The 13185-nt window shown below is 39.7% G+C and overlaps 1 protein-coding gene and 1 long non-coding RNA gene across 2 annotated transcripts in view; both read left to right on the top strand.

Moving 5' to 3' along the window:
• The first annotated feature begins 225 nt into the window (after positions 1 to 225).
• On the top strand, positions 226 to 5952 carry LOC138379654 (uncharacterized). Its single transcript, XR_011232262.1, has 3 exons — positions 226 to 293; positions 3998 to 4091; positions 5923 to 5952. It is a non-coding gene; the product is annotated as an uncharacterized lncRNA (long non-coding RNA).
• Positions 5953 to 6069: 117 nt separating this feature from the next.
• Positions 6070 to 13185, top strand: part of LOC138379671 (ankyrin repeat domain-containing protein 26-like) — a 61453-nt gene continuing 54337 nt past the window's right edge. Inside the window, exon 1 of the mRNA XM_069464814.1 lies at positions 6070 to 6121. Within this exon, the coding sequence (XP_069320915.1) occupies positions 6109 to 6121 (13 nt within the window). The 5' untranslated portion in view covers positions 6070 to 6108. The remainder of the gene's footprint in view (positions 6122 to 13185) is intronic.

The following is a 13185-nucleotide window of genomic DNA, read 5'->3' as shown; positions in this document are numbered from 1 at the left end:
TCCCCTAGTGGTTTCTTGAAGTTTTAGATAACTGAAAGCATTTTTTGAAAGAAATAAATATTCTGCTACAGATTATGTTTCATTTCCACATTCTCAAGTTACAGAAGCATTACAAAAAAAAAAAAAAAAAGCTTTTAATTTCTCTCTTTTTATGAAGACTGTAGCTCTTATGGAACTGTTCTAAGTAGGTCGTTTTAACCAAATATATGGATTTGACAGCACAAGGAGACTTTGTGGCAACATCACAGCCAGCGGAAGCAGAGCGTGAAAGAAGTGAAAAGAACCAGCCACAGGTATAAGAAAATTATATTTAAATTCCTGGTTTAATGTTTTTTGGGGGTTTTTTTTTACATTAATCACGTGACCCAGTCCAAGGCACTTTTCCTTTTGGAATGGCATTTTAGGATGAATGGGTCAAAATTTAATAATGTTAAAATTGTTATAAGTAGTTATAAAGCTTAAAACATTTTTTAATTGAATAGTAACTTATGTCTTATCTTTGCCCCTGGAAGTGAGGTGAAGGATTTCTGGAATTTTGTTTGCTCTTTGATTGTATAAGCTCCTTATATGATAAGGAAGGTAACATCGAGAACAGACTCCTAGTACTCAGCAATCAAAATTATGAACAATTTCCCAGTGGTGGCCATTGAGTTGGACTCATGGCAAAAGAGCAATCATTCCCAGTGTTTCTACATATACACTGTCGTATTGCCAGTCAGTGAGGCCTAGGTTAAATATGTCTTCTGCCTTGTGGTCTCTGATTCACGTCAGTATCTACAGTCAGGGAGACAGTGGGGTCATGAGGCCTGTGCCTGTGAAGAGAATCATTCCTCCCACAATGAGGTCCCTGGTGTTAGATACACCAGTAAGTTTGTCACTTATGTACATCCTCTCAGCCAGGATGTGGTATCAAAATTATTTTGTCCACTGTCATTGGTGTGGTTTAGAGTATACTAGACCTGGGCTTTAATAGATAGTCTGTGTAGGTACGTGACACTGTCATATTATGTTATATAAGTTGAATTAACATGGAAGGATTGGCTTTTCTTTTCAACTGGTGTTGATTTTGTTTCCTAATAATGTTATGTTTGCCTCTTTCCAGTTATTAACCTTTAGAAACACTACTGCAATACAGTGTAGGGGTTCATTATTTTATGTATGCTGAGGTAAAATCTTCTTACAGGAGGAAAGCTTTGTAATGGTAGAAATCATCTGCACATTCATTTTGGTGTGCGTAAAAAGTAATAAATTATGTTAATTCCTACCCAAGTGTGACAGATTTGCTAGTTCATATTTTTTTTTTTTTACTGTTGTCTAAGGAAAGTTATTTTTCACATCCCAGTGATGTGTGGGTACATAAATTTAAATTGAAGAAGTTGTACTGGTAAATTACAATTACTTTGGAAGTTCCTTTTCCTATAGTTGATTGGTAATGAAAAAATTATTTTGAAAACACACATCCTGACAAAAAACACAACTTAGAATCTAAGCACATTAATCTTCCACCTTTGCATAAGCAAGACATGTCTCAAGAAGTAGCACTAAATGAGCATTGTGGTCAGCAGAGTGTATCTGTATGTTCATGACTTCCTTACGTCCAGAGTATGAGCAACTGTGGATCAAACAAGGCAAAGTTGATTGGAGAAATTAATTAAAGCTCAAGAGAAATGAGTTCCAGCAGAGAATGGTGAATTTGGCAATAATACAAAATTCCTGCTTGTCCTTCAGACAGGGAACTGGCAGGTCCTGCTCTGTGTACGGCATCGCTGCCGGTGATGCCTTAGTGGTTGCTGTGGACATCGCTGCAGCATTGCCTCCCGAGTCAGGAAGCCTCCAAACAAAGTCTCCAAGTGCCCTGATCAAAACGCGATGAAGGCAGGGCAAGTTTTAGCCAGTGAGAACCCAGATGGTGGAGGACCACCACCCCATTGCTTAAATGGAAAGACAATAGGAAGCCGGGGTGGGGGGCAGTTCTGTTCTGCAGGGAGGGCCTGCGTCTATTCTGTGTGTGGAGTAGACTTTCTAACTTCCTATAGGTTTTGAATGAATCTCGCTTTTGCTCTATCTTGCTGGCTTGCTCCAGAATTCTTTCTTGTATGAAGCCAAGGACGCACTTCGACTTCAGGTGGCTCTCAGCATTGGGAGTCACTTTCCTGTGTCATCCTTGGGCAGAGACACTGCACGATAACTCTAAAGGAGGAACAAACTTAAAGGGAACACCCTCTAACTTGACAAAAAAGATACTTGATTGTGAGGATGAAGGCGCACACTGAGAGTATCCATCTCTGTAGCATTCAGGCATTTCCTGAACATAAGACCTCAGTCTTGGAAATGTCTTTTTATCTCCTTCCTACTTTGTGTCCCTGGAATGCTCTTGCCAGTCATCCTCTCAGCTGTGTTTAAATGAAAATACATTATACTGTGAAAATGACAACAACTCAGACAGACACTGAGCATGTTTCTAACACAGGTGAGGAGAAATTTTTAATGATACAGACACTGAAAAAGCAAGGAACTCAGCAGTTACACTTGAAGTGAAAGAACACCAAGCATTTGATATGGAAGTGACAAAAAATATGACCCCAACCACCAGTAATTGGAAATTAGACATTGGAAATAGGCCTCAATCTAGTGATCCAGAAGCCTTTTCAGTTTGTGGCTTACCTGCTGCAAAGAAATGAAGCATATGCTTCAAACAAAAAGGCACAGTATTTCTGCTGTTACAGACACTCACAAGAAAAGAAACCCAATATATACAGGCAGCAGTGTTCCTGAAGGCATTATTTGATAAGAGCAATGCTAGTCATCATAAAATCATGAAAAGTGCATTAGAAAATACAAGTCCTTCTTCACCACATAGTTACAGAGCATTCTGAAATTTAAAAAAATGAAAGAGAAAAGGATATCTAAAAGAAGAAATACAGCAAGGTATGCAAAGGTTTAAGAATAGGGTAGGCATGATACAGGTAGAGTTCCTGGCTTTTGAGAAAGGAAAAGTTCAAGGTCAAAAAGAGGTAGAAGGTTCACCTGCCACTACTCTGGTTTTTGCTTTATTGATTGTCTGATTCATTCTGATTTTCTACTTATACACGTTGTATTAATCACATCTGTTCACCATCTTACTCTGAACCTGGAATGACCAGAAAGCAGAGAGTGGGTTAACTATCTTCATCATGACTTTTTTTTCATCATTATATTGTGTAGAAAAGAAAATGTACAAGTAAGTACCTGGCACATTATGGGTGCTTCAAAAAGAAATGTTTTGGTTCTTGCCTTTTCATTAAGCCTCCTATACTTTCTTGACATTATTTGTTAACTGGGAAAGAGTTGTGTACTATATGCACGATTTGGTTGCTTTGATTTAAACATAAGATAAAGGAAAGGTTTTTTTCTTACTGTGGTGTCCTTTTATTCAACCATTTTTCCTATCAGTATAAATTTTATCAAAAACTATTTTTCCAGGCCTTGTTTACCTAAATAAAGCCGCTTGGACAATGTTCAGTTTATCCTCAATGTGACATACTCCAAAGTTTCCCATTATGCCAAGTATCTAGTTTTAACACTAAAAATGTTTCTAGAATATTTTCTAGAAAATATTTAATGCTGTAAGTATAACAGCCAGGCTATTCTATTTTAAGAATGTTCTCTTATTTTTGGTGGGGAATGCAAGTAGAGTTGTGTATTTTGAAGCAAATTCATTTTTTAATTATGCACACAAATTAATACTTTGTCTGTGAATATGTTTCCTTTGACTATCCATGCTCGGTTTACAGAATCAATAGTGATGTGCTGATGACAGATAAGGTCCATGTAGAGAGCATAGCTGAGGTCCTCTATTGGAATGTTTTGGTTTTCAGTACCTGCTTCCCTTATTTATAAGTATAATTGATTTTACAATAGAAAATTGAGATATTTTTGAAGAACGTGATTAGGAAATCCTGATGGAACTTCTTCTTATAATCTAATTGAAACTGAATATCATAATTACTTTTAACAGAGTTTCGCAGAGAATCTTAAGCAGAAGGATCTTCGTCATTCTTCTGGGGCTGCCAATGCAAAAGGAAAAAAGACAGTAACTGAGGAAGCAGAAGGTAAGAAGCGTATTTCATTGAAAAGCCATTTGTCAGAAAGGTTATTGAAACACACAAGCACTGACATATGCTAATAGGCTAGGAAAATCACCTATTAAATGCATAGTCAACAGGAACAAAAAAAGAGAAGTGAAATGGAGAAAAGTTGTATGTCTTATCAGGTGTCAGCCACAGATGAATGTGAGAGTGCCACCAAAGGAAGTGAATTCTTAGTTCCATTTCAAGATAGTCTAACATGGGAGGAAAGGATGAAAGTCAGGGGAAAGGAAGGGGAAAGGAGAAAAGGGGAGTGAAGAATGGGCAAGGCAGAGAGTACAGGAGGGCGTACTTGAAGGGAAAGGGAGCAGGTGTGTATAATGCAGGGTGGTGAAATAAAATAATTCTTCCCTAATAAAAGGTAGAGCCAGGCATTAGAATGGTGGGAAGAAAATAACGTGAGCTCCCAGTACCAAAATCCGTCGGAGAAGCAGTGCAAAATTTCCCTGCTCTTATTTCTGAGCATGTTTGTAGCCATAGGGGAAAGAACAAACAAATGAAAGCATCAAAATTATAGACATAAGATATTGCTGCTAAACAAAGAGAAAAGAAGTGGTGGAAATGATGTGTGGAAAGAATGGAGACCTGATTTGGAGATTCCTTTTGTAAAGGAAGAGGGATTGTGAGTGGGCACAGAGGGAGGAAAGAAAGAAGTTAGCTGGGTACTTTTGCAGTTAATGATGAGGAAACTTGAGAGAACCCACTTCAGGTGGAGGCTGGAAATTTGCACTCACGCGTAAGATTAGGTTATTGCTGCCCCAGAGGTTACTGGAAGGAGAAGGAGTGGTGGGACTGGGCTAAACCACAGTCATTCATTTCTCCTCTCTGTAACTGTTAGGCACCAGAGATGTGTGTTGCACTGATATTAGTTAATCAAATGAGATTAATTTGAATATACAAGCCTTGCTGTTTCTCAGAAAACTATTTTTATATCTAAAATAGCTGTTTCCCAAATATCATTAAGACATTACTATGGTATACCTTTGGAGAGTAATATTAGACACTATAAAAGTATATAGCGCATTCCTTGAACTTTGTTTTTCTTTTCAATGACTACTTCATTGATTTGAAATATAAAGGTATACCCTCCCCACATATCCTTGACATGCGGGGTGTTGGTCTGCTCATCCTGTTGGATGGTCCCTTGTTGCTCAGTTTTACCTTTTGTTCTATTGTTTTATAAGAGTTGTGAGGTATTTTTTTAAGGTGGCTACACTGGTGTGTATCTGCTGTGCTGATTTCTGTGTAACGCTGTTCTGAGTATTTTGTGCAGGGTAGGTCCGGTCATGGCAAATTCCCTCAGTGTTTGCTTGTCTGGAGAAGACTTAATTTCTCCATCAATTGTGAAACTTTGTTTTGCAGGATACAAAATTCAAGGCTGGCAGTTGTTCTGTTTGAGTCAATTGAAGATGGGGTCCCTTTCCCTTCTGGCGTGTTGCGTTAAAGATATGCTGTTGGCTTCTGCCATCAGCCTTGTCATTTATTCTCTCAGGGTCATGATTTGCTGCTCTGATTAAAGATCACTGTTCACATTGGTATATGTGCACTTTGCTATTTTAGTTGTTTTCATTGAAACATAATCTCACTTTTGAAATCTTAATTGCATATTGTATTAAATGTATTTTTCTTTAGTTCATTCTGTCATGTTGCTGTCTGCATGAAGAAAACAAAACAGAAAGCATAAAGTAGTTATTTTCAAAGCCTAGCTATAGGATCCAGCTCAAGACTAACTCTCCATGACTGTTTGATTGGCTTTGTCATATTTAATTGATTGTGTGTGCCTTTTATTTATTAGGGCCTCCTGAAAAACATCATCTGTTGAAGGTAAAAACATTTATTTTTTTATCTGGAATTATTCACCAAACATTGTATGAAATGTACATTACTGATGATGATACACTCTGTTTCACAGGCGACTGGGCATACCATTACAAGGAAAGTTTCTAGTTTGAGAAAAACAGTACGAAGGAAGAATGTGCAGATGTCCAGATCAGGTAACTTTGTTGTTGTTGCTTTAGAAACACGGCCTTGCTGTGTCATGCTGGGTGCAGTGCACTGGCCTGATCGTGGCTCACAGAGTTCACCTTTGAGCTCCTGGGATCAAGAGGTCTTTCTGCCTCCCTTAAGTTCCCATTTGGAATCCCTGTACTCATTATGGAATGCACAGGTGAATTATGAGACTCCACAATTTTTATAGTGTTTCCAATGCTCATGGGAATTCTGATCTTTACCTAGAGAAATGCTTTATGGTAATATGTCAACCATGTTTTTATTAATTTAAAAATATTAAGGGGGTACAAATATTTTTGTTTACATGAGTCGCTTTTGTAATGCTTGAGTCATGACTATAGGTGTGCCCATTACCCACATAGTGTTCATTGTACCCATTAGGTACGTTTTTGCCCCTCCCCTCCTCCTGCCACCACTTGAGTTCCACTGAGTTTTACTTTCATCCGTGTACATGTGTGCTCATTAGTACAGGTGATGTTTTTTGTTGTATATTGTTTGTTTGTGGGTTTTTTTTTTTTTTGCAATCTTGAGATACTTCACTTAGGAGAATGATCTCTAGTTTCATCCAAATTGCTTGAAAAGGCATTAATTCATCATTTTTTATGGCTGAGTAGTAATCTATGGCATACATAGACCACATTTTATTAATCCACTCATGAATTGATGGGCACCTGGGTTGATTCTACATCTTTACTGTTGTGAGTTGTGCTGCGATAAACTTTGAGTGCATGTGTCTTTTTGATAGAAAGACCTCTTTCCTTTTGGTAGATAAACAGCAGTGGGATTGTTTCATCGAATGGTAGCCCTACTTTTATTTCTTTGAAGAATCTCCACACTGTTTTCCATAAGGCCTGTGCTAATTTGCAGTCCCACCAACAGTGTATGAGTGTTACTTTCTCTCTGCATCCATGCCATCATCTATTGTTTTTGGACTTTTTAATAAAAGCCATTCTATTTAATAACAGGGGTAAGGTGATATCTTACTGTAGTTTTAATTTGCATTTCCCTGATACATAGCAATGTTGAGCATTTTTTCAAGTTTATTGGTCATTTGTCTATCTTCTTTTGAGAAGCTTCTGTTGACGTCTTTTGCCTGCTTTTTAATGGGGTTGTGTGTTTTTTTCTTGCTGATGTTCTTGAGTTCCTTGTAGATTCTGGTTATTGTTAGCCGTTTGTCAGATGTATATCTTGTGAATATTTTCTCCCATTCTGTAGGTTGTCTATTTGCTGTGTTGGTTATTTCCTTGGCTATGTAGAAGCTTTTTGGTGTAATCAAATCCCATTTATTTATTTTTTGTTGTTGCCATGATTGCCATTGTGGTCTTTTTAATAAAGTCTGTGGGAAGATGATATCTAGAAGGGATTTTCCTATATTTTCCTCTAGAATTCTTATGGTTTCCTGTCTCAGGTTTAAGTGTTTTATACATATTGAGTTAATTTTTGTGAGTGGTGAGAGATAAGGATCCTGTTTCATTCTTCTGCATGTGGCTATCCAGTTTTTCCCAACACCATTTATTGAAAAAGGGCTTCATTTCTCCAGTTTACATTGTTGACTGTTTTGTTGAAGATCAGTTTTTCATAGGTAGGTGTTTTTTTTGTTTGTTTTGTTTTTTTTCTGGATTCTCTATTTTGTTACACTGGTCTGTGTAACACTGTGTAACACTCTATTTTGTTACACTGTGTCTCTATTTTTGTACCAATACCATGCTGTTTTGGTTACTGTAGCCTTGTAGTATACTTTGAAGTCTGGTGATGTGATGCCTTTAGATTTGTTATTTTTTTTTTTAACATTGCTTTGACTATTCGGGCTCTTTTCTGGTTCTAAACAATGTGTAAAATTATTTTTTCTATATCTGTGAAATATGACATTGGTATTTTCATGGAGATTGCATTGAATTGTAAATCACTTTGGATAGTATGGACATTTTAACAATGTCGATTTTGCCAACCCATAAGCATGATATATGTTTCCATTTGTTTGGGTCCTCTGCAATTTCTTTCCTCAGGGTTTCACAGTTCTCCTTGTAGAGATTTTTCACCTCCTTGGTTAAGTATCATTATATGCCTAGGTATTTTATTTTCTTTGTACCTATTGTAAATGTTATTGAATCTTTGATTTGACTCTCAGTTTGTCTGTTATTTATTGGTGTATAGAAATACTACTGATTTATGCACCTTGAATTTGCACCCTGAGACTTTGGTGAACTTATTTATCAGTTCCAGGAATCTCTTGGTAGAGTCTTTGGGGTTTTCTAGGTAGAAGATGATGTTGTCAGTGAAGTACAATAGTTTGATCTCCTCTTTCCCAGTTTGGATACCCTTTCTTTCTTTGCCTTACCTGATTGCTCTGGCTGGGACTTCTGACTAGAAGTGGTGACAGGGGGCATGCTTGTCTTGTTCCCCTTCCTAGCGGGAACGCTTTCAACTTTTCTCCCATCCAGCATGATGATCTCTGTTGGTTTGTCATATATGATTTTTATAATTCTGAGATACGTTCCTTCTATGCCAAGTTTTTGAGGGTTTTTATCTTGAAAGGGTGCTGAATTTTGTCAAATGCTTTTTCTGCATCTGTTGAGATGATCGTACGATCTTTGTTTTTGCTTGTCTTTATAAGATGAGTCACATTTATTGATTTGCATATGTTGAACCATCCTTGCATCCCTGGGGGGAAGCCCACTTAGTCATGTTGAATTATTTTTTTGATGTGTTCCAGAATTTGGTTTGGTAGCATTTTATTGAGGATTTTTGCATCTCTATTCATAAGGATATTGGTCTGTAGTATTCTTTCTTATGTGTGCCTTTTCCTGGCTTTGGTATCAAAGTGATACTGGCTTCATAGAATGCACTGGGGAGAATTCCATCCTCCTCTGTGTTATGGAATAATTTTTGTAGTATGGGTGCTAGCTCTTCTTTGTGGGTATGGTAGAATTTGGCTTTGAATCCATCTGGTCTGGGGCTTTTTTTGGTGTTAAATGATTTTTTATTACTGCTTGGATATTTTGTCCATTACTGGTCTGCTCAGGAATTCTATTTCTTCCTGACTGAGTCTCAGGAGGATATATATTTCCAGGAATTTTTCTATTCTCTCTATGTTTTCTAGTTTATGTGCACAGAGATTTTCTTAGTATTCATAGATTTTTTTTTGTATTTTTGTGGTATCATTTATAATGTCTCCTTTTTCATTTTTTATTTAAGTCATTTAGCTCCTCACTCTTCTATTCCTGGTTAATCTAGCAATCAGTCTGTCAATTTTGTTTATCTCTTCAAATAACCAACTTTGTGTTTCATTGATTTTTTTTTATTTTTTCCATTTCATTTAATTATGCTCTGTTTTTTCTTGTTCTGTTCTGTTATTTGTTATTTGTTATTTCTTGTTCTGCTGACTTTGGGTTTGGTTTGTTCTTCCCTTTCTAGTTGTTTGAGATTTGACATTAGGTTTTTAATTTCTGATCTTTCTGTCTATTTGATATAGGCATTTAAGGCTATGAATTTTCCCCTGAGGAATGCTTTCAAAGAGTCCCATAGATTTTGATAGCTTAGGCCCCAAGACACTATCCCTGAGTCTCCAACATTGCTGCTAGTGTGATGGAAGCTCCCAGAGGTCCGTTGCTTCCCCTGGGACATCACAGCCATGAGCAGACATTATTCATTGACTTGGGTCCTGCAAAATCCCACTGCCCAGTCACCTATAACCACTGCCTAAATAGACTCACCCAGCTGCCACTGTCACCTCCATTAGCTGAGCCCAGCCAGAGCATTCTCCCACAACAACAGCCATAGTGGAGAGGGTTGCCCCTAGCCCCAATGCAAACTTCCAACCAGAATCTGGGGAATAACCCTCCACCCCACATGAATATTATTCAGCACTGGCTCAAACTGAGTGTTAAAACAGAGCAGATGTTATATAGGCTCTCTCCCTTGATGGTACAGCATTCCAGAGTACATCACAAAAGCTACAGCTCCCCTTCCACTAACTAAACAGGAAAGTTCCCAGCAAAGGAGAACAAGTGTCCTGCAATCCTATTAGCCTGGAGCTGAGAGAAGAGGATTCAGATGAGAAAAAAACAGCAAAAGAATCCTGGTAATAAGAAAGCCAAAACAGTTTGACACCCCCAAGGAATCACAGTGGAGATGCGGTAGTGGACTCTGACAAGGAAATTGCCAAAATGGCAGAAATGGAATTCAGAATATGGATGGAATTGAAGAGAAATAAGATGAATGAAATTGAAGAGAAAGTTGAAAACCATCCAAAAGAAGCCAAAAAAATCTTTCAGAAAATAAAAAGTGAAAAAGTCACTGGAGAGCTAGACAACATAATCCAGGATAATACAGAACTTAAAGAAATGAAAGAATAATTTAGGGAGCTTCAAAACATAGCAGAAAACATCAGCTACACTACAGACTAAACCAAGGAGAAGAAAGAGTCTCAGAGATGGAAGGCAAAGCTCTCGAGATAACTCAGTCATGCAAGGAGACAGAAAGGAGTATAAAACAGTGTGAGAAATCATTGAGAGACATGTGTGACTATGTGAAGCAAACTAACATTCAAATTGTAGATATCCCTGAGGGAGACGAAGAAATTGCAAAAATCATGGAAAACCTATTTGAGGGAATTATTGAGGAAAATTTCTCTGGTATCACCAGAGATGCAGATATGCAGTTACAAGATGGACATCAAACACCAGGAAGATTCATAGCAAATAGGACATCTCCAAGATGCACAGTAGTTAACCTGGCCAAAATCAAAATGAAGGGGAAAATTCTAGAAGTGGCTAGATGTGAATAACAACTGACCTACCAGAAAAAGTCATCAGGCTAATAGCAGAATTCTCGGGAGAAACCCAAATCAGAAGGGGTGGGGGTCCATCTTCAACCTTTTGAAATAGAACAACTGCCAGCCAAGAGCAGGCAAGATGGCTGACTAGAGTCGAGGCTTATCGGACCTTCCTGGTAGAGGAGTTGAGGTTTGGACTGAGGGGTGCAGAGGGTGATAGCTGATCAGGAGTGGACCACAGGATCTGACACCAGTGGAGTCCAGGTCACCACCAGCAGGAACTGAACAGCTGAGAGAGAGGAGGATAGAAGGGAGAAATTGGCCCAAACCAAATTGTGGGATTTCTGGAGCTCAGGGAAAGGGTAAGAGATTTTTTCCCTTCCCCGATCTTGATGCATCAGGCCTGCAAAGGGACACAGGGCTGTAATCTAGTGGAGGAGAGTCACAAGGAACCAGAGGGCCCCTGTGCTGAGTGACCGAGCCTGGCTCAGTCAGCAGGGAGTGGGCTTCTGGCCGAGCCTGTGCTGAGCGACCGAGCCCGGCTCAGGAAATGGGGATCACTGTCCTGGCTGAGCTTACACTGAGTGGCTGAGCCTGCCTCAGGTGGGGGAGGGCACTCCTGGCCGAGCCTGCCTCGGACAGGGTGGCTGCTGCGGCTCAGAGAGGAGGGTGGTCGCAGTGCTGCAGCCACAGAGAGGAGGAGGGTGGACTGGTTCTTGCCCCCCAGTTTGAGAGCAATACAGGAAAACCATGGCCTCTTCCCCTTTCCCTCCCCCACCATAGCAGCTGCTGGAGTTCTCTGTGCTGAGTGGCCCCTTTCAGTGCCTGGTGTGCTTTTTCACCCTGAGCCAGCAGGGCCCCCTCATGTGGTGACCCTCCTGCCCACAGGTGTTCGGCGTGCCTGCCTGCTGATGGTGGGGCAGGAAGGCATGGGGGAGAGGACGTGGTTTCAGGGTCAGGCAGTGAGTGAGAGCCCATGCCCATTGGGAGGATATAGAGGAGCACAGGAGAGCAGGGGTCTGTAAATGCATCTGCTCCACCCCCGCCCCCCAGAACTGCCATATTGGGGTTTACTGAACCTGGGGGACCCAATTTGCATAAATACTGGTTCCCATGGCAATTGAGTGCCTCTGGTGCCTCAGGCCAAATCAGAGCAGCTGCCCCCACCACCACTCAATTTAATAGGGAATTCAGGTTGATCCAAGAGTTCCTTGAGCTGCCACTATTCCCCTGGTGGAGCGTCGTCCTGTTGGAGTTTTCTGGGGTCAGAGAGCAGACTTTCTGTTTGACTGGGGCCACTTCAGTCCCTCCCCGGCAGCTTATCCCAGAGGTGGGGAATGGTCCTTTAGTCCCTGTGTACATTTTACCAGCATTTGTGGAGCTGGAGGGCAGGCTCACCCAACCTAACCTTGCCCAGCCTCATTCCCTGACCTGCCTCCGTTGTGGTGGTGTTGGTCACAGGATCCAAAACAACACGGCAGCTTGTTCTCTCTAGCAAACACCACCTACTAACAGGAACCCAGCAAAGAAAACTATAGACCAATATCCCTTATGATTATAGATGTAAAAATTGCCAATAAAATCCTAGCAAATTGAAGTCAGCTGCTCATCAAAAAAATAATCCATCATGACCAAGCGGGCTTCATCCCAGAGATGCAAGGGATGGTTTAACATACCAAATATATAATCTAACTCACCACATAAATAGAAGCAAAAACAAAGACCATATGATCCTTTCGATAGATGCAGAAAAAGCATTCAACAAAATTCAGCACCCTTTGTGATAAGAATGCTTAACAAAATAGGCATAGACGGGAATTACCTCAAAATGACAAAAACTGTATATGACAAACCCACAGCCAACATCATACTGAATGGGGAAAAATTGAAAGCATTTCCACTTAGAACTGTTACCAGAGAAGGTTGCCTTCTATCACCAGTCCTGTTCAACGTGGTGCTGGAAGCCCTAGCCAGAGCAATCAGACAAAAGAAGGCCATCCCAATGGAGACAGAACAGGTCAAACAATTGTTCTTTGCTGATGATATGATCTGATATCTAAAACACCCCAAAGATTCTGCCAAGAGATTACTGGAATTGATAAATAATTTCAGCAAATCCTCAGGTTACAAAATCAATGTACACAAATCAGCAGCATTCATACAAGCCAACAACACTGAAACTGAGAACCAAATCAGAGACTGAGTGCCTTTCAAAATAGCAACAAAGAAAATAAAACACCTAGGAATACGTTTAACTAAGGAGGTGAAGGACCT

Source organism: Eulemur rufifrons, unplaced genomic scaffold, assembly GCF_041146395.1.
Source record: "Eulemur rufifrons isolate Redbay unplaced genomic scaffold, OSU_ERuf_1 scaffold_114, whole genome shotgun sequence".
NCBI lineage: Eukaryota > Metazoa > Chordata > Mammalia > Primates > Lemuridae > Eulemur > Eulemur rufifrons.
The sequence above is the reverse complement of the archived record's forward strand: the minus strand, read 5'-3'. Positions and strand labels throughout refer to the sequence as shown.